At 37.5% G+C, this 26033-nt stretch overlaps 1 protein-coding gene across 1 annotated transcript in view; it reads right to left on the reverse strand.

Annotated features, from left to right (window-relative positions):
• Positions 1-22043, reverse strand: part of LOC126824266 (atrial natriuretic peptide receptor 2) — a 34343-nt gene extending 12300 nt beyond the window's left edge. Inside the window, exons 1-11 of the mRNA XM_056101697.1 lie at positions 21898-22043; positions 16570-16679; positions 13801-13935; positions 12604-12816; positions 10417-10523; positions 8031-8138; positions 6496-6631; positions 5424-5560; positions 3859-3948; positions 1417-1533; positions 242-346 (exon numbers count right to left, since the gene is read on the reverse strand). Coding sequence (XP_055957672.1) covers positions 242-346; positions 1417-1533; positions 3859-3948; positions 5424-5560; positions 6496-6631; positions 8031-8138; positions 10417-10523; positions 12604-12816; positions 13801-13935; positions 16570-16679; positions 21898-22043 — 1404 coding nt within the window. The remainder of the gene's footprint in view (positions 1-241; positions 347-1416; positions 1534-3858; positions 3949-5423; positions 5561-6495; positions 6632-8030; positions 8139-10416; positions 10524-12603; positions 12817-13800; positions 13936-16569; positions 16680-21897) is intronic.
• Positions 22044-26033: the final 3990 nt, after the last annotated feature.

Consider the following 26033-nt stretch of genomic DNA (forward strand, 5'->3'; position numbering starts at 1 on the left):
ATAGGCATCTTAAAATAGACAGATGATAGATATATCTTAGATAATAATATTGTTTTAAAATATTCACGGGTTTATTTAACACTAAATGTTCCTTGTACGCCTCAAAGACAAAGACTAATAAATATAAAGAGATTGACATAAATATCATTCTAGCCTCAGTGAAATTTACACGATTTATATAACATTGACAGACACCTGAAATATATGAATTATTTATGACATATATCATAAAAAGACTAACCTGTAAACTGCCTTTATGACAATATTCCCAGATAAGTAATATTCTACCAGGATCTAAACATGCACCAACAAATGCGCAGACGTTCTGATGCTTTAGTTCCATTAACTGAAAAATAAACAATAAATGAAATTTGAAATTTAATTGCCTTTTTTATGTCTCATCAACGGAATGCTTCAGCAATTTGAAGACAGGCATATGGTTAATTATATTTCTATGGATCCGCGTGCAATACGAGGTTGGTACATGCAGAAGTGTTTCCGGATGCTGGTGTTTCAAATGCTTTTATGTGCATGCGCAGTGTGTACACGGGTGGACACGGGGTAAAGTCTAAAAATTAGAGCTAGCTGCAGATTTCGCCAGGTCGCGAGATATAAACAGGGCTAGGGCACGTGGTTGTTGACGGGATTGTGGGTTAGGGATAGGTCTAGGGGTAGGGGTTGGGTTAGTTCTAGCCTTGTTAACATCTCGTGACCTTTGACCAAATATGCAGCTGGCCTTAATTTTTAGACCTAACCGTGGACACGGACTCCCATCCACGGCTGAAACCCAGGGCCTCAAGAGCTATGGGTCTCCGGTCCAGGTGTATACCATTTCTTTGACGAAATGTAATCTCAAGCACCCATTGTCATCAACGATCTTTGATCTTCCTCTAGTCGCGAGGGTGTGGGGTTGGGAGGGGCCTTGTAACAATCATAGCCTGGGGTCTCTCTTTGTGTCTGTGTTCAAATAAACACAGAATCTTTTGACAAAAGACTCTTTGGGATACTAATTTGAACTGGTATCTGATCATTTAAACATACAGAAGCTTTCTGTCTCCGACTCAGTTTCGCACCGGAGTAATATTTTGGATCATGAACGAAGAAGCTTTCGCATTGGGAGAATTTTTCCTCGAATCCGTATGCATAACAATGGAAAAAAACTTTTATAAACACGCATACAAACCACCTGTTTATGTAGGTGTGCATAATAGACCACCTGTTTATGTAGGTGTGCAATTAAAATCAGTCTATTCTAACTATGATTCACGGAGATTTCCTGGTAAACCTAACCTAACACCTGCATATCATATAGCCTCAGGCCTAACACAAATCAAGTCCACGCTTGACATAATATCTTAACATAAGCCAAGTTTTATATCATATTTGATACTTAAATGAAGTTTATTACCAACCAACCTGATTCAGCTCCTGTAAAACTTCTTTAGTCAAGCTAACATTGTTTTTAGACATCCTCTTTACAGAGACCATGCTGCCTATAAATAGAAATGGGTGGAAATTAGGGAAATGTTTTGTCTGTGGATTTCATAGATTTAGACATCCTTTTTACAGAAACTAAGCTGTCTATAAATAGAATAAGGGTGAAATATGTAATTCATGACACATTAGAAATGCAATGGGGTTTAACGCCCCACTTGTATGTACAAGCTGGGCTAATGAAAACGGGTATACACCATACAGTGTGCTATGAGAGAAATTGGGTCCGGACCGCTGCGCTATGGCCAAATGTCAATGAACGCCTAGACGTTCGCCTTAGGTAGACACTCCGCCCTGCGTCACTGACAAAATGAAAACGCCAAACAAATCCTAAATAAATGAAATGAAATGAAATGGGGTTTAACGTCCTACTGGTCTACTCCGAAATACCAAAGAAATGAAATGAAATGAAATGGGGTTTAACGTCCTACTGTTCTGCTCGGACTAGGCTAATGAAGACGGACCTACGCTATGCAGTGTGATATGAGGGAAATTTTTCCCGGACAGCGGCGCTACGGCCTACTCTTATATCGAATTCCAACTGCCAAGGGATCTTTAAATGCACGGCAATGTGTACACTGTCATCATTTTTACGTCCCATCCGAACGATTAGACATCTGTCCTTGTCCGACCCTCTGTCCTGCATCACTGACAAGATAAAGCTATGCCAAAAAGTCTCAAAGACTGTTCTGGGCCAACATCGGGGCCGTAGCCGAATTTTTCTGGTTAGCGAGACAGTGTCGTACTCACTGAGTCATGACACATCGTATCATTAATTATTTTTTTTAACTTATCCAGTTTTGAAATGTATTACATTTATAGACAAAAAACAAAAGACGACGTTAAATAATGTATTAATTTATGCAAAAGCACAGTTTTGTATGGCAGTAATCTAATTCTGTTTCGTTATATAGTTTATATACTTGGCCCAAAACATTGAAATCTGACATATTTTTTGCTGACAGCGTTGAAATCACTTGGGCTATTGGGTTTAAAGTGAATTATGGGCATTAAAAACCACAAGCATATAAGAGTGATTCTGGTGGTTTTTCTTGCTATGCACCAAGGTGGAAGTGGACGTAAAAAAATCCCCAGTCGTGGGCTAATTAAAGCGAGCATAGCTATGCAGTGTTCTATGAGGGACATTGTGCCCGTACAATGGCGCTACGGCCTACTCTTCTATCGAATTCCATCTGTTAAGGATTCATTTACGTGTACACCAATGTATACACTGTCAACGGTTTTCGTCCCATCCGAACGACTAAACAACTATCCTTGTCAGGCCCTCCGTCCTGCGCCACTAACAGGAGAAACCACTAGGTCAAAAGAAGCTACATCAAGTGCGTTTAAAACATTCCCGAAATCAGTTAACGTACCTTTAAAATAAGCCACAGAACCAAACATGGTAGGGCCCGTCTCATTTAGATGGTTAGCCCTTGGTGATTCGGCACTAGCAATAGAATCCACACAAGAAATGGGCGTTCTGGTTTTAGTCACAGAAGTCTTCTTGGAACTTCTTCTTCTCTGTAAATTTTTGAAACTGGACTGAAAATGAAAGAAAATGATTTTTTTTCACTCTGTACCAGAGGTTCGTTTCGATAATGACGGGTGTTAATACGAAACTATAGAGGTGCGAGGTGGGCTGAAAGCACAGTCCCAGTTATTAAGTTCTAGAGGTTAATGTTGCTGATTGTCATCAAAGCTGAATCTCTAAAAGAAATATCAGTCCAAAAATGGTTCAATTCCGTTCGGTATTTACAAATAGGAGATCAATTGAAATTTGTCAACATTCGGCATCATCTGTAGATATAAAGGGAGGTTGGGTGGCCAAATGTTTAGCGCGTTTGCGTTGTATCATAAGGTCTGTCATTGAGTCAACTGGAGCGGTTTCGATTCCCCGATTGTACGTGACAAGGAGTGGGGTCGCCTGTCCAACCTCATGGGTTTTCTCCGGGTCCTCCGGTTTCCTCCCACTGCTCAAGACCCCCTACGAGCAAGCGATTTATTGAAATAAAATTGAACCATATGTATGTGTCAAGTGGACGTTAAACCCCATTTTTCTCTCTTTCTCTCTGTAGATATAGTTGGGATAAGCAAGCCAGCTCCACCTATACATTTCTCTAATGTCATTTGACGAGTCTCTTGTTAAACCGCTTGAATCGATGCCAGGATATTATTGTAATCGCATTTATTTATTCGTATCTAGCATTATTATATTATTTGCCGTTAATATTTTGATTTTGATTTCTTAATCAATTTGTGTCCATTTTAGCACGGATTAAGCAATTAATATTCTCCAAATCGGAAAGTTCACATCAAAATGTCTAATGAGTTAATTAGGAAACTGGGCAAACTATATCTCACCCGAATACTGCCACACAACAAAGCTGTTACAAAATCGATCTCTTCAAAACGTATCTGCCATATCATACTAGCTAACTGACGCTGACGTCGATATCTTCTGAAACGAAAAACCCAATGACAATACTGTTCGAAATGAATGAAATGAATGAAATATGGTTTAACGTCTTACGTTCTACCGGACAAGGAAGACGGGCATACTCCATGCATTGTGGAATATTGCTCGGACTGTGGCGCTACGGTCTATTCAAATTGGAACTGTCAAGGGTCCTTTACGGGCACGCTAACGTGTACATGGTTTTTCGTAAAATCGGGATGACTAGAAGATGTTCATTACCAGACCCTCCTTTCTGCGTCACTGACAAGAGGGAAATACGTCAGAAAATTCAGGGCAATTTTATCGACAAACACCGAGATCGAGTCAGTGACACGTCTAATTAATGTTTGTATTTTTTCTTTACATTATGTCATTGACTGCAATAATATAATTGCTATATGGATGAATTGGTAGGCTTCGGACGTTTCAATCCCTGTGGTGTATGAGAATACTTTCAGCTACGATTTTATTAGAACACATCAACTACATACTTAATAAAACAAAGGAATTATATTAACCGAAATTCCGAACACTGACCTAAGGAAGAACTGGGCAGATAAGGCTACAATTAACACGAACGATGATCCAGCTGCTGCTCCTACAATTGTATCAGTATATACTGGTTTGTGTTCAGGAGTCGGTTCTGAAAAAAAGAGTTTATATATAACTATTTGTGACTGCCGTGTGTCTATTCGGGGTTCGCGTCTACATTAGGGGCTGTTCCGAGGCTGAAATTTGGGGTATAAGGGCCGGTCGCGCCAGCGAGTGACAAAAGCCTTGTGGCGTTGTATTACTACTTCGGGTTTCGGAGTTACACTGCTTCCGTATATATCGGAATCAATTGTTATCACTGAGTCGCATCGACGTCACAATGGAAGCAGACAATCATGCTACAACTTCGTATACTGGTTTATTTATAAAATCACTGACATCTTGTGCATAACAGACTGCTTGAATAAGCGATAGACAATATTGAGATGTGGAAAATCAGAATCTTGAATCATATTGATCAAATGTAATACGACGGGGAGTGTTTAAAGATTACATACCAATTGCAGGTGTATCAGAAGGGGCATTTCTTCTGCCAACTTTACCATTTGGCCACCGAACTTTGGTGTTTTCTTTCATTTCCTAAAAATCAAAATACATTTATTACAATGATTTATGAAAACCGTGTGCTCATGTCATATCAATGTTTCAGAACATAGGACTTCCTTCTTTTGAAAAAAGTTGAAGACTATTTAACAACCTCAAGGTCTACATGCGGTACTCTTCCGGCATGCGACAGGAAACTTATTTAAATTCTTCTGTTCCTAGAAAAACAAACCTAACAAGAGTAACCTCCCTCGTTGTTTGAATATTTGTGAGAGCCCAGACAGCGTGGAAACAGCCTACTCTTATGTTTAATTCCTACTGTCAAGGGTTCTTTTACTAGACATTGTTCTTTGCCTGGCCCTCGCCCTGCACTTACCGTAAAGACGATTCCACCAGTCAAAGTATTAAAAATTTTAACTGTGGCGGTAAATTTACCATTTTCTTGCATGTCTAGAATCCATATATTAACCAGACGATCACAGTTCTGGTCTAGGATCAACATACCAGTTACACCTAGAAAATCATAGAATTACATAACGTCCTAGTATCCAATTACAACTGGCAGTGTATCTTTTGCGTGCACACCATCGAGTACACTGGTGGACCTCGGTTTTTCGTACCATCCTATTTTCTGCACCAACCGGGTTAATGAAGGACAGAGGCATTTCCGCCTACACTGTATAGAATTCTAACTGTTAAGGGGTCGATTATCTGCACTCCATCGAGTACAATGGACGACGTCGGCTTTCCGTACTACCCGAGTGAGTACCTTATCTTGTCAGGCCCTCGTTCTGTTTTACTAACAAGAGGAAATCACACCAACAAAGAGGAAAATCCCAAGTACAAGGGCGGATCCAGCGTGGGGGGGGGGGGGTCCACCCTGCTCAGCTACACATAAAAATTTGTAAAACAACTTTAATGAGAAAAGTGTCGCGGTCGTGTGCTTTATTCTTTATCATCAGATGGTGGGATGAGATGGGCATTCAAGGCGCGAGATATTGATATAGTCATATATGATATCCCATTTAATGCTTTGCATCAATGAAATTGAATCACAGCGTGATCCTATTAATTCATAATAAAAATTGACGTCAAACGGGGTCTTGGATTTCTCTCTTTTTAAAACCTCAGTGTGTATGTATGCCTACGTAATTTGGAGATGTTGATTGCATCATTAACGGGAACCTGACAAACCCCCTCCTGCAAAAATTCCTGGATTTGCCCCTGGAGTAATCGGTCAGTGCTCTATCGCTTTATTCACTGTACCAGTGTGGCTCCTACGCACGTCACGATGGAAACTTGCAATAAGGAACATCATTCTTCAGAAGCAATACAGGATGATTAAGATACCTTATCAAAAGGAAATTTTCCTGCAAATTTTTAAATCATCCGAGAATGATAATGCTTTGTAGTCAATCCAATGAAAATGTGCTAGCTACTGTACTCACCATTTGTCTCCGCCATTTGAGCCTGCTGGAATATAAGACTGCCATTTCTAGGGTTCTTGCCAGCTTTCAGAGTTTTATTCACCAGCTGTCCCCAAACGATAGACGCATCATAGAGATACGGTGCATAAGCATCCAGCTGAAATAAAACCATATAACATTACCAAATCAGAGTTTTATTCACCAGCTGTGCCCAAACGATAGACGCATCATAGAGATACGGTGCATAAGCATCCAGCTGAAATAAAACCATATAACATTACCAAAGCAGAGTTTTATTCACCAGCTGTGCCCAAACGATAGACGCATCATAGAGATACGGTGCATAAGCATCCAGCTGAAATAATACCATATAACATTACCAAATCAATGCCATTTCAGTTCTAGATTTTGGTATACCATAATTAATTATTTCAATCGAGATATGGGCACGAGTAGGCTTAAAAGAATTAATACCATATATTAATCAGTGTCCAGTAAGATAACTTTTATGAAAATTTGCCAGAGCGAAAAAGTTGTAACCCTGCCTGCATTTAGCCCATGGGGATGTTCGATATCTTTCTCAAAAGTGATATATAGTTTAATTTGAACAATCTTTGAACAATCTCGATAAAACACAAATCCTTTTGCGTTTTCATTCAGTTCTTTTTCTGTTCAAATTTCTTTTCATGTGTATTCACTACAGTGGAGTCCGTGAAAATTCTACACAAACTAAACAGAATTTAAACCAGCCTACGTGTATTCAGTTTGGGATTTAGATAAATCATCTCTTCACGTGCAATTATCAGATACCGTTTTGTCTTATTTTTATTATTTTTAAATCAGTTAATTTGAGGCAAAATCAGTGAAATTTCAGGTTACCTCATTACCTTGCGGCAATTCCCAATCTGGTGACGTTGTTTTTGCAGCTTGGAGCGATAAGTTTTTAAATGTTGCAAGTGTTTGGACATTACTAGCAGCCATGATGACCTGTTGTAAGAAAGTGAAAGTAGGTTTGTGATGGCAGTAGCATTGATATGACATTCACAATAAAATATACTATATTATCATTTTTATACACAAAAGTTTTGACACTGCCACATATTATTAAGAAAGTGGTGGTTTTAGATTGTCAGTCCAGAGAGTGCGGAACTGACGGAATAGTACTCCCGGAAACAGACGTGTTTAACCAGAATCATGACGTATTCAAAGTTTCAGCTACGGGGATTGGTCGTGATAGTATATTCAATTTGCGAATGCCTTGTCGCACTGGGGTCTATTGTTTACTTGATTGACGCGGAATTGATTCTGCCAGTGCCGAAAACAGATGTCGTGTGAGCAGAATCATGACGTAACCAATAGTTTCATTACTGGTGATTGGTCGAGGTGGTATCATATTTAGTTTGCGCATGCCTTGTCGCCCTAAATTCTAGTGTTTCCTTCACATCTTTTGACACATTTCGAAGGACTCAGAGAATTTAATTCCGGAAGTAGACTTACAATAACCAACATCTATTTCTTTCTTATTTATGGACTTTCATAATTATAATACTACTTACATGTATAACTGACTCAAAGGCAAATCTGGCTTCATTATCATGTTCATCATTTCTTCTCCAACCACGATTCGACATGACGTCATCTTCTAGAGCTTGACCAGTATATACCTAAACAATACCAGTACATAATACTCTGTTCATTAGACATTTGAATTCGTTTAAACATACATTATGCAAGAGCTATATCTAATGTAGGCCCGAATTGTTATCTAAATTATTAATTAGACATTAATTAACTTATCCAGACCATAATCAATTCTCGATGGCATCGCTAGCCTGCGATATCTGCTGCTTAAAAATCAACAAATGAAAAATCGAGACTATGTTTTTTATCGTACAGACTTTAGTAATGATGATCGAGGCTAGACCCAAAATTCAATCGCTAAAATCTCGATTCAGGTTAAATCAATTTGACTGAAATTTTCAGCAAATTCACTTTACATTTTCTAGTTTTTAACTATTATAGTGAGAACTGCCAGCTTTTTATCTAATCTTCCATAATGTAGCTTTTAATATCGGTATTAAATACAACTGAAACTCATCTTGTCGAACATAACATTCGAGATAATAGTAATTCAAATGCGAATCAGGCATTAAAAAAAAACACTGATCGAAAGTTTAAGTGATTTTGAATCGCTTGCGAACTACAATGTTGTGAATGTAGAGCGAGAGAGAAATGGGGTTTAACGTCCACTCGACACAACCCAGGTCATTTCGGGACTAATATATGGTTCAATTTAATTTCATTAATTAGCTTGCATTTAGGGGTCTTTAGCAAAGGGAGGAAACCGGAGAACCAGGAGAAAACACGCGAGGTTGGACAGGTGACCTTACTCCTTGACTCAATGACAGACCCCTTTCGGGGACACCAGCGCCCCCGCCCCCACTTGTCCCACTGGTAGTTCTCACTATAATAGTTAAAAAACTAGATAATGTAAAGGAAATTTGCTGAAAATTTCAGTCAACTTGATCCACTCTGAACCGAGATTTTAGTGATTGAAATTTCGACCTAGCCTCGATCGTCATTACTAAAGTCGGTACGATAAAAAAAAGCACAGTCTCGATTATCCATTTCATGATTAAATCATGAATGAAAGTTGAGCAGCAAATCTGATCGTAATCCAGTAAATATCGCAGGCTAGCGTTGACATCGAGAGTTGATTGTGGTCTGGATAAGTTAATTAATGTCTAATTAATAATTTAGATAACATTTCAAGCCTAAAGAAAGACGTGCAATAGGCAGATTTAGCTCTTGCAAAATGTATGTTTAATTAAATGGGGTTTTTTAAAATTAGTTCGATCAAGCTAACCATACTTATGAGTGAGCTGCTTAATGGGGCTGTCACACATTGACGTATAGCATCAGCGTATGCCGACTTATGAGAAACTTAGCAAACACGCTGGTGTATGTTGAATACGTTATGGGTACGTTTTTAACAAGTTACGATGGATAAGTTGTTGTACGCCGAACGCGGTCCACAATTTTGTACATGCATAAAATTTTCAGAGTATACCGAAGTATTGCTTACACGTTAGGCATAAGTTAGAAGTACGCGACAGGTAAGTTATGCACGCGTTCACGCACGTTACATGTAAGTTACACAAAGTTGACATAAGTCGACTACCAGCAGGGCTATTGAGCAGCGTACGTTAGGCAGAAGTTAGAAGTACGCGACAGGTAAGTTATGCACGCGTTCACGCACGTTACATGTAAGTTACACATAAGTTGACATAAGTCGACTACCAGCAGGGCTATTGAGCGGCGTACGCGTAACCTTTTTCTAACCTATAGGCAACGTACTTCTGACGTCCTTAAAACTTACTGAACGTGTTTGAAACGTGCGTAGAGATGGGCATGTGCAGAAGTCTACAATCATGGCGTACCCTGAGAGGCTGCTACGAGAGTACCAAATAGCTTGAGAGTCGGTAGAGGCCTGCTTGTCGTTAAGGGCTTGGGAGGACGCCACAGATACTACTCAGGACGCATTGAATCCTGCACAATATAAGTTATGTTTACGTTGGGGATAAGTTATGAATAAGTTACTCATACGTTAAACATGGGTTATATATTCGTTCAGCGCGTCAAAAGTACGTTATATATGCGTCTAAAAGGAGCGTCTTCTTGATTTTTAAAATCAGCTTTGGCGTATGCCAGCATGTTGAATAATTATTTTATACGTCGGAATAAGTTGTCTAAAACGTTATAGAGTGACAGGCCCATAAAACCTCTTTCAGTTTGACTTGAGATATAACTTGTTGGGATTTTAGGAGGAAGGAACATTGTATCTGTAGTGTGGTATAGCTAATATATTATAAAAATAATACATATCATGTGTTTATAGGAGACTAAGTAGTTACTGTAACCAAACAAAGAAAAAAAACTTACATCACCATTAATACAGAGAAAAGCAAATTCTCCATTTGTCATGCCTAGACGGTGAGCGACTAACATATATTTTCTTAAACTTAACCAGGGTACGGCAAACACGATTACTGTAATAAAAAAAACCACGATTAATGTAATAAACAAAACACGATTACTGTAAAAAAAAAAACATAGCACGATTACTGTAATAAACAAAACACGATTACTGTAATAAACAGTATATTCTCACAAATAGTGAATTTATCTGGACTTTTTTCTTTTAAAAATTATTAGTGAAACATTTAAATATAAATCAAAATTACATTCTTCTTTAATTCTAATAAATTTATTATTACGTTCATATTTAATTATACCAGATAATCCGTTCAGGGGCAAAGAACTCGTGCTCAAACGGTTTCGCAATCAGAACAAAAGATATGGAGATATTCATATATACATCAGTTCTCTTTAATTTTCCTCCGTTCAACCAACAAATTTGTATTTGTCTGATCTCTATGATCATCGTACTTTATAATAAGACCATTTGCACCACAAATATACGACTTGGTGATGAAATAATTCCATGGTTGTGACAGCGAAAGACGAACTTGTCTGAGACAAGTTGTACACGGTCTTGAACTAGTTTTATATATGCACCTATGTCGCTCAGGTTATTCTCACTCTCGGTCCACCAGTCGCATACAAATAGCCCAATTAAAACTATTTATAGGTGCGACCTAAGCTCCACTTGCCAATATCTCCTTATTCAATTATGTTCAAATGACATTTAGTCTCGGTCACCCAGACCTCATAGTCTTCAACCTACGGAGGATCGGGGTCGGTTGTCAACACATTTGGCGAAATTTACTGGATAATAAACCACATAAAAAAAATTCCGGTTACGCATTAGGAATGGAACGACGAATTTCGATTAATAAAACACGTAGATCTCCTTAAAAGAACCAAATTTTACAATTAAAAATATTATGAGTGCTGGATATTGAACAGGCAATGTAAATAGATTTTTCTGAAATGGCAATATTTCATGGGCGTCGACATCTTGTTTTAGGGCTAGTTACCTCTCTTAGATCTTGTTCATGATAATGTAAGAGACCGGAAAATCTAGTCAATGACCTAGTTATTCTCAAATGTTGACAACCCATCCAATGATAGAGACTAAATGTCATTTAGTAAATGAACTGCAAATACACGTCGCAATTCTATGGAATACATTTACTGCTTATTGCTGAACGACGTTTAGCCTAGCCTTTTCTAGTTTTTATCATTCCATAGAATTGTGATCTGTGTATCTCCTTGTTTGTAGATTATGTCGTTAAGATTTAGAGTACAACATGGTCTAAATAGGTCTTTACGAAGCTCTTTATCAATCCACTTGACCTAACCATTTTTATGTCATTAAAATTAGGGGATCACGTGGCTAAGTGGGTAAGACACTGGTTCGCTAGCCTGGAGGTCGGGTGTTCGATCCTTGCATTTGCCGGGAAAAGTTCATCCAGTTTTTCCGGCGTGGTTCCCCCTTGTCAGTGATGCAGGACGGAGGGCCTGACAAGGACAGCTGTCTAGTTGTTCGGATGGGACGAAAAACCGAGGTCCCGTGTACACATTGACGTGCACGTAAAAGATCCCTTGGCAGTTGGAATTCGATATAAGAGTAGGACGTAGTGCCGCTGCCTGGGCACAATTTCCCCATAGCACAATGTATGGCGTATGCCCGTCTTCATTAGCCCAGTTTAGGAGCAGAACAGTAGGACGTTAAACCCCATTTCATTTTCAAAAATAATTAATACATGTATATTAACAGTAGGACGTTAAACCCCATTTCATTTTCAAAAAGAATTAATATATGTATATATATATATATGTAAGTATATATATCAAGCTAACGTATATTTATATATTAGCATAGTCATTCAGCCCCAGGCTATACAATAAATTACATAATTTAGTTAAATCACAACGCGCACACCAATCAAGTTTGAAACGCAATACAGTCTTGTTTTGAAGTGACTTTAGAAATGAAATGAAATGAAATGAAATGGGGTTTAACGTCCGCGAAGTTTCGCCTAAAATACAGATATATTTCTTTAGATATTTACTGTTGTAGATTGTCCGCGTAAATATATGTTCCTTCTTTTCATTTGGGAAGAAAATACAAAACAAAAAAAAAATAACCAGCTAAATACTAACCTCTGGCATATTTCTTAATTTGCTCAAATATTTTAGCTACTTCTTCATCTGACATCCTCTTCATGACGTTGTGGGTAGAGGTCAAGGTGTAATTATCAGCATCAAGGGCATTAGATATAGCAACACTTACAGCACCATATGCATCATCTTCATCCTTTATCATAGCAAATCTTCTCCATGAAAACATACTTGATACGTATCTCATTAATGATGCTACAAATAACAAAATCAAATATAACGTGATTTCTTATTCAACCCACATACTAATTAGAAATGAAAACGGGGTTTAACGTACTTTTCTGGGTTTGGTCCCGTCCGAAAGACTAGACACCGTGTGTTCGTTAGAACCGCCTTAAAATCCCTGGGAATTTTCTTGGCTATCGAAACCGAAATCAAGCCACAGCCCAAATAGATAACAAATTCATTAGATAACGTTTTGTGGGTATTGGTGGAGGAGTAAATATATACATGTACATGTACATTATTTTGGAAAGAAATGTGGTTTAATGCACTAGCATATTCGACTACACTTCATCGAATTCAAACTGCCAGGGTTTCTTTAACGTGCTCGGGACCTCGGTTTTTCTTTTTGTACCATCCGAATGACTAGACGCTGTTTATCGCCAGCTACACACCCCGCCATCCCTCCGCACTGGAGAATCCCGAGGAACTCTCTCCACTATCACTGGGATCGAACCCAGAACTCTTGCTAACTGATGGATTAGTGCATACGTTAAACAATTAAAGATGCATTATGCAAGAGCAAATCTACCCAACGCAGGCCATTCTTTAGGGCTCAAATCTTATCTAAATTATTAATTAGACATTAATTAGCTCATAAAGACAATAATCAACTTAGTGGAATTGGATACGTTTTGTTGTGGATAAAATAGCCGTAAAAATTGATATTGAGACTGTTTATTATCGTAACAACGATAGTACTGACGATCGGGTCTAGCTTAAAAATTGAATCGTTAATATCTAGGTTCAGAGTGAAGTAATTTGACTGAAAATGTCACCATATTCTCTTTTCATTATCTATGTTTAACTATTATAGCGAGAACTTCCAGATCTTTATATAATCTTACCTAATATCCCTTTAAGCTATAGACCAGGTATATTGCGTGAACAATAAACAAAATACCTTGTCTCCAATATAATGTATAAATTTATAATTAGGGATAAAATAATGCTCACAGAATTGATTTAATGGTCCCAGTAAACGAACCAGGGTTGAATATATACTACGATCTCTCAAATCTACGTCATTTGAAACCCAGCCAAATACCGGTATATTCCAATGAGATGCTAATTGTGCTACGCCCCGCATTCCTGAAATAAATAATAATATATTTTATTTAAAGGGGGTTGAACAGTGAAGACTTTCTTAGCGTATCCGCTTCCATAAAGAACGAAAATATAAGAGTTTATATTTCCCAAGCGATTCGTCTTTGGCAAGATTTTAACTTTAATAAATGCAGTACCTTCTTGAATACCCCATCACTTGTTGAATTTAGACTTCAAATGCCAATCATGGTATTGTTCATCATTTTAATTTTTCGGTAAAATCCAAAGGCCCAATGTTTATTATCTTAGAAATGAAATGAAATGAAATGGGGTTTAACGTCCTACTGTTTTGCTCCTAACTGGGCTAATGAAGACGGGCATACGCCATACAGTGTGCTATGAGGGAAATTTTGCCCGGACAGCGGCACTACGGCCTACTCTTATATCGAATTCCAACTGTCAAGGGATCTTTTACGTGCACGCCAATGTGTACACGGGACCTCGGTTTTTCGTCTCATCCGAATGACTAGACAGCTGTCCTTGTCAGGCCCTCCGTCCTGCATCACTGACAAGGGGGAATCACGCCGGAAAATCGGGATGAACTTTCTCGGCCAATGCAGGGATCGAACACCCGACCTCCAGGCTAGCGAGCCAGCTTATTATCTTAGAACACGTGAGGGTAAACCCATGAGATTGAGAAGGCGCTGCAAACCACATTCGCTCACACCAGGGGTCGAAACCACGACCGTAAGCCAGAGGTGATCGGCCAGCTAGAGATCGAAGTGTGACACTCTAGACCACTAGGCCATCCCAATCTCCAAAAGAATACCGTGAAAGTTCCAACCGCAAGCCAGAGGTGACCGGCCAGCTAGAGATTGAAGCGCGAGAATCTAGATCACTGGGCTATACCGACCCCAGAGAATACCGTGAATGTTCCGTCTTTAAATGTAGAACCTTGAGAAAGTTGGTTCGATGGGTGTCTCCCTTTACGTTGTTAATCGGACGAGGATGTCACTTCGAGATACCTTAATGTCCCCTGTCATAACCATGACATATATATGTCACAACGTCACGCCGGCCAATAATAATGACATATTTTGTTTTATGTTTTTCGTCTTCTTATGAATTTTGTCTGCAAAGAGTTATCGCATCCACGACTGACCGTAATTAACCCATATTCATTTCAATAATAGGTCATCGCATTCCATTTGATGTCTTCTACACCGAGAGAAATGGGGTTTAACGTACATTCGACACAAACTCGGTCAGTTCGGGACTTAAATATGGTTTAATTTTATTTCAACAAGTCGCTTGCGCGTAGGGGTCTTAAGCAGTCGGAGGAAACCGGGGGACGCGGTGAAAACCGACGAGGTTGAACAAGCGACCTTACCCCTTTCCATGTGGAAGCTGGGAATCGAAACCACGCCAGTTAACTCAATGACAGACCTGATGATCTAAAGTGCACATGTTAGACCAGTCGGTCATCCTACCCCCTACTATGAATTGGTCTGTATTAAATTTGCCATACAGGCGGAAACAGCGCCATTCAAGATAAAGTCATTTATAAATCTATGCTAATATTTGTGACTTTCGTTTGTCTGTCTGTCTACTCAGGTTTGGCGGCTACTCTTAGACTACGGCTGTCCCGAAGCTGAAATTTGGTGTATAGGGGTAGATCGAATTGTGGAGCGCCGCGTTATCCATCTATAAAATTTTCTTTATTTATCTATTTTCTTAGTTACGTATCAAGTAGATGTATCAAGGGTTCTTTTACGTGCACGCCAATGTGTACACGGCACCTCGGTTATTCGTCCCATCCGAAAGACCATATACGTTGTCCCTCCGTCCTACACCACTAAAATTCCGATGAACTTCCGCGGCCAACACAGTGATCGCACATGGGATCTTCTACTCACTGAGTCATCGTGGCTGCCCGAATTATTTATGCAATAATGTATATCTAATAATAATTCATATCATACAGCTGTCAACTGATGAATGGGTGACATAATATTTCCTTCTTTACTTTCTTGTGGTATATTTCTCATCTTTTTTGTTTAGTTGTCATACATTAGAACTTATGTGAAATGGGCGGGAGGACTGATTCTGTTTACATTAAATTTTATGTGAAATGGGAGGGAAGTTTGATTCTGTTTACAATAATTTTAATGTGAAATGGGAGGAGGATTGATTCTGTTTACATTAAATTTTATGTGAAATGGGCGGAGGAGAGTACTGTCTACATTAAATTTAATGTGAAATGGGCGGCGGAAGGGGAGAGATATTCTGTCCTCATTGATTTTATAATCTTGGTCTGTTTACAGTATCGTACCCAAAGGCGGGAGCGGGGGAAGGGGGCGGCACCGTTCGTCACTACAATCAAAAAACAAAGATCTGGGGGGGGGGGGGCAATGGGAACAGTAGAGGATACACAAGACACGTGACACATTTTTATTCACAGTTTAAGTATATGTTTGGCGTGGATGGTGATGGTGGGTAGGATAAGCTAAACATAGAGACCGTCCCAGGCGGCTAGAATTCCCTGGTGTATGAAACTGTAAACTATCTGAACCTAAAAAGGTTGTGTGGTTTGAGAGATACCCTTGTAGTTTTTCATCGCTACGCCAATTTCCTCAAATTAAAATTCAGATAATAATATTATATTTTTAAGTGTCTTACCCGCTGAACATGGTGGGCCTAGAAACAAATCTGGTTTGAACTTCTCTTTAGCATCAACAGCCGCTGTTAGAGCAGATTTCGAATTACAATCAGAATCATACCATTTTACTCTGAAATACAAACAGTTAGAATGACATTCAAAATCACACCATTTTACTCGAAAGAACAAAACGTTGGAATTCACATCAGAATCATATCATTTTACTCTGTAATACGAAACGTTAGAATAGCATTCAGAATCACACCATTTTACCATGAAAAACAAAATGTTAGAATAGCAATCAGAATCATAATATTTTACTCTGAAATACGAAAAGTTAGAATAGCAATCAGAATCATACCATTTTACTCTGAAATACGAAACGTTAGAATTACAATCAACTACAACATTTTACTCTGAATAATCAGAGTCGTGTCATTTTATTTTTCCAATCAGAATCAAGTCATTTACACCTCGGATGCTTATATTCTGTCGATAGTGAGTTAAACTTGGATTTGATTTGAATATGGTCATATATAAAATAAATAACATTTGTTTTCCCGTTAAAGGGATGGTGTATCTTTAAATGCAGCATAAGTGAAACTGCTGATATTTGCATAAATTCAAGTATAATGAGGTACGTGAGATTTATGTTTCCATGGGTTGAGTTTAAAACTGTTTTTACTGACAGCCCTTGATGAATGTTTTGACAAGTTTATACTCGTAATACCAGTTTAGGTAACCACCATTTTCAAAATATGATATTATAAATCACCGAAATGAAATGAAATGGGGTTTAACCTCCTATTTTTCTCCGCCGATTGGGCTAATGAAATGAAATGAAATGGGGTTTAACGTCCTACTATTCTGCTCCGAACTGGGCTAATGAAGACGGGCATACGCCATACAGTGTGCTACGGGGGAGATTTTGCCCGGACAGCGGCACTACGGCCTACTCTTATATCGAATTCCAACTGTCAAGGGATCTTTTACGTGCACGCCAATGTGTACACGGAACCTCGGTTTTTCGTCCCATCCGAACGACTAGACAGCTGTACGCCATACGCATATGCCATACAGTGTGCTATAAGAGAATATTTGCCTGGGTAGCGGCGCTGCGGTTTACTCTTATTTCAAATTAAAATTGTCAAGTGATCTTTTACGTGCACGCCAATGTATACACGGGACCTCGGTTTTTACCCATCCGAATGACTGTACGTTGTCCAATGTCAGGCCCCTCTGTTACACACCACTGACAAGGGAGATCCTGCAGGAAAATTCAATTAACTTTCTCACCGAAACCCCATTACTGCATACAAATATGTAATTTATATTTGTTTTAAACATTTGTGTAATACGATTTGAGAAAACTACCATTTTCAAAATATTTCATATAATAATAAATCACCGAAACCCCATTACTGTATTCAAATCAAATGTAATTTATCATTGTTAGAACATCTATGTAATACCAGTTCGGGTAACCACCATTTTTAAATATATTTCATATCATACAAATGTGTAATTTTCTCGTTTTATTTTAGCTGACAATAAGACAGAATGTTTAGAATCTTCAATAAACACGCTTAATTTAGGATTTATTATAAGTATCATGGGGTTATGATCAAATGAATCTTAGGAGACAAGGAAAACTGGTCGTTGCATTCATTATTTTAACACTCTAATTCCATCTGAAGTTATAACGAATTGCATTTTGGATTTACAAGTTGCTTTAAACAAACATAATATCTGTACACTTGTTAACATAACCCGAACAATTTAATGAGCCAAGAATTATCTTATACAGTATATACTAATATTAAATCCTTACCCTGGTTGGATAGAGGGACAGGTAAGAAGACAAGTTATAGTTGTTCAGATGGGATGAAAAACTGAGGTACATATTGGCGTGCATGTAAAAAAAAAACACTTGACAGTTGGAATTTAGAATAAGATTAGGTCGTAGGACCGGTGTCGGGGCAAACTGTTCCTCATAGCACACAATATGGCGTGTCCCCGTCTACATTATCCCAGTCGATGCAGAAAAGTAGGACGTTAAACCCCCATTTCACATCATTACATTTATTACCCTGTTTTGATTTGTGACCTTTTTGTACCGTCTACATGTTTTGTCTTCCTGAAATCAGTTTGAATAATCTATAACGACAGATAATTAATTACTAACGATGTACTTAAAACTAGAAAGAAACGAAACCAAATGACCTCATTGTATATCTATGTTGATTGCCCCCGGGCTCTATAATAAAACGTAACATTGAAACAAAGCGGTGCTTGTTACCAACAAATCACACGGTAAACAAATAATATATAGCACCATGTGACATCACTATTCTACTTTCACTTTATTGATATATTAATCTTCAATTAAGTATCCAGATGAGGCGTAACTTAAAAAGAAAAGAAATGAAACGAAATAGGGTTTAACGTACTATTTTTCTACTTATTACTGGGCGACAATGCTTCTCTAGACTTGATATTCCATATGTGACTTGTTCGATTAATAAATGCCATTGAAACGATTATGAGCTAATGACGTCCGACATACGCCATACAGTGTGATATTAGGGATATTTTGCCCAGAAGACTTAAAAGGAAATAAATTAAATGTCTTTTTCACAATTGTCAAATATTAGAGATGAGTTTCGTAAGAATTAGATAAAGAGATTTGAAGCCAGAAAAAAGACTTGCAGTAGGCAGATTTAGCTCTTACATATCATGTAACCTTTATATATCTCTATTCCAACATCATGAAGCATTAGAATTGAAAACACTATAATTTTATATATGCCTGACTCCGTGATAAAACAGCAGTAATTTCCATAATAGTTTATAATAAGAGTATTAACACATCTAAGGAATAATCGATAACTTAGACGTGATCCTTGCTTGACAGCACAGATTTATAAAAATGATTATTGAGAATTTTAAGTCTATTAAGGATTTCAGACTATGATTCTAGACATTAATTTGAAACCCACCCACCACGATCAAACACAATTTCATATTCCTTAAATTTATTCACACCAAAATGCTTTGACATTCGCAGATGTCCGACAAAATAGAATATTTTAATGGCATTCACTTCCAATCCACCCACCGTTAAACACAATTCCTCAAATTTATTCAATTAAAAATGCTTTGTCAGAAATGACAATGGCATATGGTGTCAGAAAAAAGGTATATATCTACTGTGTCATAAGTACAGGAAGTCATTTCCAATCCTTTGTTTTGTGGTATTTTTCCAACCATCGCATTTGGGGACAATGTCATAAATCAGTCAAACTGACACCTACCAATCACTAGTATATGAACACAAATCAACCGAGACTATAGTCAACATCATAGTACTGTTTGTTACGTAAAGTTACTAATTGATCTGACATATGACATAAATGGGACTTCAATATATTGTCCTGAAACAGAGTCATCCTTGTAGGGTTTTAATATCCATAACGGATTCATTAAACGGATTCGTGACAAATGAATCTAAATAATCCCTAACATATTATAAACAAAATGGGTACTGATTTTGTTTTCATAGAAATTTCTGGAGTTTAGTTATTTTATAGCATTTTAATAGTTTTAATATGCGCATTTTTGTCAAAAACATTTTAATGTCACGGCGCATAACTTCCTTTAAGAACAAAAAACAAAGAAATATCTGTGCTGCAATAAGAGATTATAATCATGAAACAATGGAATATTTGTGATCGAGTCATGAACACAATTTAACATTTACTTTTCTAGTCTAAACGCCTAGCAATTGACGAGATAAAAGTTCAGAATTCATTTAATCATGTCGATAAAAAAAAAAGAAATTTATGAACAATTTGAAAATTAAACCAAAACTGGTTTAATAGCGTTTGCGAGTCATGTGACATACATTGGTACGATGTACAAGATTTATGAGTAAACAGTAAGCATTTTTATGGGGAATTTGAATGAATAAAGTAGAATGTCTAGAGGCTGGACGATGTCCACTACCAGGTCATAAAATGTATAAATATAGTCATTGCCCCCTTTTTTTTATATTATATATAACTCCTGTTAGGCTTTTATTAGATGATAATTCATAACGATACATATTCATCATTTTCCGACATTTTTATATCTCAGGAGGTCAGATGGTTTGTGGGAACTATGGGCGCAGTAGGGGATGAATATCATACTGATACTTTATCTTCTGACTTCAGAACTAAATATACATGTTTACCTAAATAGTTATAACTAATCCTAATATCTATTAATATCTATAAATAAAAGCATAATCGAAACCGTTTTAAATAATTGTATCGAATTAATTCATTTGTTCATCTCTGTTTTATTTAAAGATACAAGTTAGCTCGTCCCATGTATCTCGAAAAGGTCAACTAATATCTATGAATAAGAACTGTTGTCGGGATATACGGGCTTCCGTATTATTAAAACGTAATAAAAATGGTTTTAAATAATTTTATCGAATTCATGTATTTGTTCATCGCCGTTTTATTATAAGATACAACACATTAGATCGTCTCATATATCTGTATTTTGATGTTATTATGTAATTAAGTACCCACAGAGTGCGAAAAATGATGGTGGTGGAAAACCACTTGAAACTAATATATTATACTATTATAAAGACACTAACTTTATGTTTTGACCACATTTTTCTAAAAAAACATGCTTTTAATTGCAGGTGGTCGTCAACTCAATATTTAAGCTGTATTCTGGCATGTTGGAGTTTGTATGACCTCCTGTAACTCTTCGTGTGTCTGGTCTGTATAATAACTTTCAAGAAACCAGACCAGAATCATTCTGTTCATTAACCGCATTAAGTCAGATGGGTGAAGTACCAGCAAGAATCAATGCTGTTAAGTACACATGGAATAAATACGGTTAGCATTGTCGCAAAACAAAACTTGGGTAGGGATGGGAATGGTCTAGAAAAAGTTAGAAATATACAAACTGGAAGAAAATGACTCATGTTATTCACATTTTCCCTTTAATAAATCCTAAATTATCATCTAAATTGTACATATGTTTTATACTGTATATTTAAATTTATGTGTTCACATTATGATTGTCAGTTGCAAATCTGTTAAAGATTCAATCTAAGGAAGCTGATAAAACTTGTTATCAAATCCTAAAATAATCATATAATTTCTGTAAATTTATTGAATAAAATATTGTTTAAATCAAATACATGTACGATTTTTTAATAGGATTTGGGAAACCGGCATTGAACCCTTTTGTCCCAACCGAAGAGTAACAAAATAACATTTTTTTCAATATGAATTTGTTAATAATTATTATTAGAGAAAAAGTGTTTTTAATTTGACACTTACTTTAAGGGATATCCTTGTAGGTATACGTTCTTGATATATCTCAACGCGAGTTTTAACGAACCCACAGTTGACGCCACACTAACGCTGTTATATTCCTTTTTAGGGGCCATGAAAGCAATTCGGAATGGCTCTTTAGGCCCAATCATCTCCTCGCTGGTAACCGTAGCCAGAACGAGGAGAGCGACTAGCCCCAGTAATGACATTGTTAATAATGTTGGAAAGCCTAGAGACAATAAGGTGAAAGCGAATCGTACATCAAATAAAGTCGACACTTGTCAGGTTTTAGGCTTGAAGACAGATGACTGTATAATAACTTGAGTTGTTGTTATGTTATTAAACTATGTTCATACGCAAGATTTCACACTCGTAGCCAGTCAAAACAGAGCTTCTACTACAAGTTTTGAAACAAAAAGCGAAAGTGGAACGGTTTGGAATTAAATCTTTCATCAACCCCTAAATATTTTTTTTTTTTTTTTCAAAAACAATTTTCGTGATTTGCACAAAATAATCACCGCAACAATAAAAATATCTTATATCCGTTTGATCATCAAACATAAATTGAAAGCGATATTCCTGTGGAGAGCTGGTGCTGAAATAGGCGAGATGTCCTGATGCTGAAATAGCCGAGAATTACCACCGATTAGAACTACTTTAAACTGTTAATCTCTTCCGTTAAGAATATCGTTCCAGATAAGATAGATCTCCAGAAACGTTATCCAGTACCAAACCTATCTGAGAGGCACAGGGAAACTTAACACTAAAGATCCAGCTCCAGCGCTATCTTCACAAAACTCCCGCTAAGATGGAGGCTCTATCGAATACTGTCATTTCTTCAGTTTCAAACGTGGCGTCACAAAGGTGAAAGTATCAATCCTTACTCGTTCTACATGTCAGTATGATGACTTGAGGTGACATATTTCAACTTTTGCTTTATCACCCACTCTCGCTGTGTCGTAATATTAATACATATAAACCTACACGCTTTATTAAGGGACCCATTAAATTTACGTTTTTATATAATTTTATTGATGAGAGAGAGAGAGAGAGAGAGAGAGAGAGAGAGAGGGATTTAACGTCCACTCGACACAAACTAGGTCATTTCGGGACTAACACATGGTTCAATTTTATTTCAATAATTCGCTTGCGTGTAGGGGTCTTTAGCTGTGGGAGGAAACCGGAGAACCCGTAGGAAACCCACGAGGTTTGACAGGCGATCCTATTCCTTGCCACGTACAACCGGGAGATCAAAACCACACCCGTTGACGCAGGGGCAGATCTTATGATCTAAAGCACATACGTTATACCACTGACTTATATCGCTGGAAATGTACTTCCCGATATCATGTAAATGGTCCCTATATCACCCAAAACAAGCAAATAATAAGCCAATACTACCAAATATTTATCAAATACTACCAAATACTACTCAATATTATCAAATAACAACCTTATATTGTCAACTCTCTCTCTCTCCCTCTATCTCTCTCTCATGTCAACTATTAAGTAATTGCATATTTACTTAATGGTCGATGTTTTCTTTTAAAAATTAACGAAATTGCACATATTCATTACAAGCGTGTAATGCTCTACTAGTATATAAATCATCAAAGAAATCGACAGAGATTTAAATGTTTAAGCAGATTAGTGAAAGGGAGACTTTACGTCAAAATTGTTTATGACCATCTTATATAATACAGTAGATTTTTGATTTAATGATATATTAAAATATACACAACAAAATATTTGTTTTTCTTGTTTTAATTTCGTTGTTTTGGAAACCAACTGCAAGGCTAAAAAAGATGATTAACCTGGGTAGCAATCTTAAAAAGATTTATCGATTGTAAAGGGAGATAACTGGGTAAACATTTCAATTTTTTTCTGCAAAATATCGAATAGTAATTACACTAATGTGCTGTTATTTGACAATATTAAGTTGTTATTGGATCATATTGAGTAGTATTTGATGAGAATTTAGTAGAATTGGGTTATTATTGGCTTGTTTGGGGTGGTATAGGGAGGCAAATGGAACAGCCAAACATCGATTTCACATTTGAAGTACATTTCCCCCGATATAACTCTGTATTTTTGAAACAAAATAATTGATATGTCCATTTTGCATCATTATGTTGTAGTATTGGGTAGTTTGTGGGGATATTGGGGTGGTATTGGGTAGTATTGGGTAAATCGTCCCACCCCTGTTCTGCACTGACTGAGCTAATGAAAACGGGCATAGGCCATGCGCAGTGTGCTATGAGGAATATTCTGTCCAGATAGCGGCATTACGGCCTACTCGTATTTCGAATTCAAACTGTGAAAGGTTATTTTTCGTGTACGTCAATGTGTATGCGAGACTTAGGTTTTTGGTATCATCCGAACGACTAGATACTGTAACCTTAATCAATCAGAATCATTGCATATTATGGTGTCGATGCAATAACCAGTAAAGGCTGATTATGCTGCTAATATAAGATGTCTTCCAAAACAATGGTTACATTCTGGACTGTTATGGTTATTTTACGTGTACGTCAGTATTTACACGAGACCTCGATTTTTCGTCCCACCCGAACTACTAGATTGGCCTACTGTTTCCTTAATCAATCAGAATCATTGCATATTATTTGTCGATGCAATAACAAGCAAACGCCGCTTCTGCTGCTAATATAAAATGTCTTCCACAACAATGGGGACTTTCCGCTTCTACAATGGACCATGGAATTATTATGTCCCATCCGAACGACTAGACAATACTCTACTTGTCAAAATCGCAGTTGCTGCCGATGACCATTCTGTACATAGAGAACTGTCTATTCTACTTTAAGAATAGATATCTGTCCTAAATGGCCACCATATCCAACAATTAGCATAGGCCTACTCTTTTGAAATGCGGTCCTACTCTGGTTCACATATGTTATACATCAAAAGACTAATTAAACCTTTTCAAATTTATTAAATGAAATTAGAATATACACTTCTCAAAATTATTGAAATATACTTAGTGTTTTCAACGAAAATCGTCGATTTATGAATTAAAATGTCGGTCAACTAGCTTAGTGTCTGTTGTCAAGCGGAGCTAATCGTAGACAGACAACGTAGGTTTTAGTATGGCCTGCGACACGTGAGAACAATCTGCAGAATTATTTAACTTTCTGTCTCACTCAGCAAACCTCGGCAGATTCCGTTACTATACATCTAGCCTCGGCTGTATGACGGTAAGTGATGTGTAACAACGCCTGTACAATTGCGATGGGGCACCGATTTACTTATTAGTAAAACTTGTCGCTTTTAAAAAGAAGTTATCAAAATTGCGTCGTTCGAAGCGTGTTTAGAATTTTCAGTGCAAAGGTGTGCTTGTTTGAAGGAAATCGGATAAACTTGAAAGAAAAACAGCTTCAGACTTTGAAATATTTGTATGATAAAACATTCTTCAAAGGCGTCAAAGTAGTTCCAATGGCGGACTTCGTCTTAGAGCCGAGGCTAGGTGTAGGGTATTGGATTCTGCTGGGGTTTGCCGAGTGCTTTCTGTCTGTGATAATGAATGGCTGTTTTTATCATGCATTATGTGTAGGCCAACCAGGAAGAGTCTGGTAAATGATGGATTAGTTAATTTATCCAATGTAAGGGAGAAAAACATCTGTGATATACATTGAAACAATTTATATTGTGATAACCCGGCCATAGGGGTCACCGAAATTAACCAATAAGAAATAGGATTTCATCATATCGGGATATTTATTTTTATACGCCCACATTGCATGTAGGAGCATATTGTCATCACCCCTGCCCTCGGTAAGGCGCTGGCTCGCTAACCTGGAGGTCGCTGGTTCGATCCCGGTGTTGGCAGGGATAGTTCATCGAGATTTTCTGGCGTGCTTTCTCCTTGTCTTTGGTGCAGGATGGGACGAAAAACCGAGGTCTCGTGTACACATTGGCGTTCGCGTAAAAGATCCCTTGGCAATTGGAATTCGTTACAAGAGTAGGCCGTAGCGCCACTGTCCGGGCAAAATTTCCCTCATAGCACACTGTATGGCGTATGCCCGTCTTTTTATTAGCCCCGTCGGAGCAGAACAGCAGGACGTTAAACCCCATTTCATTTTATTTCATTTGAATTCCCCTCATCGGCTCGCATCAGTACTTTA

The sequence above is a fragment of the Patella vulgata genome, chromosome 6, assembly GCF_932274485.2.
Source record: "Patella vulgata chromosome 6, xgPatVulg1.2, whole genome shotgun sequence".
Taxonomy (NCBI): Eukaryota; Metazoa; Mollusca; class Gastropoda; family Patellidae; genus Patella; species Patella vulgata.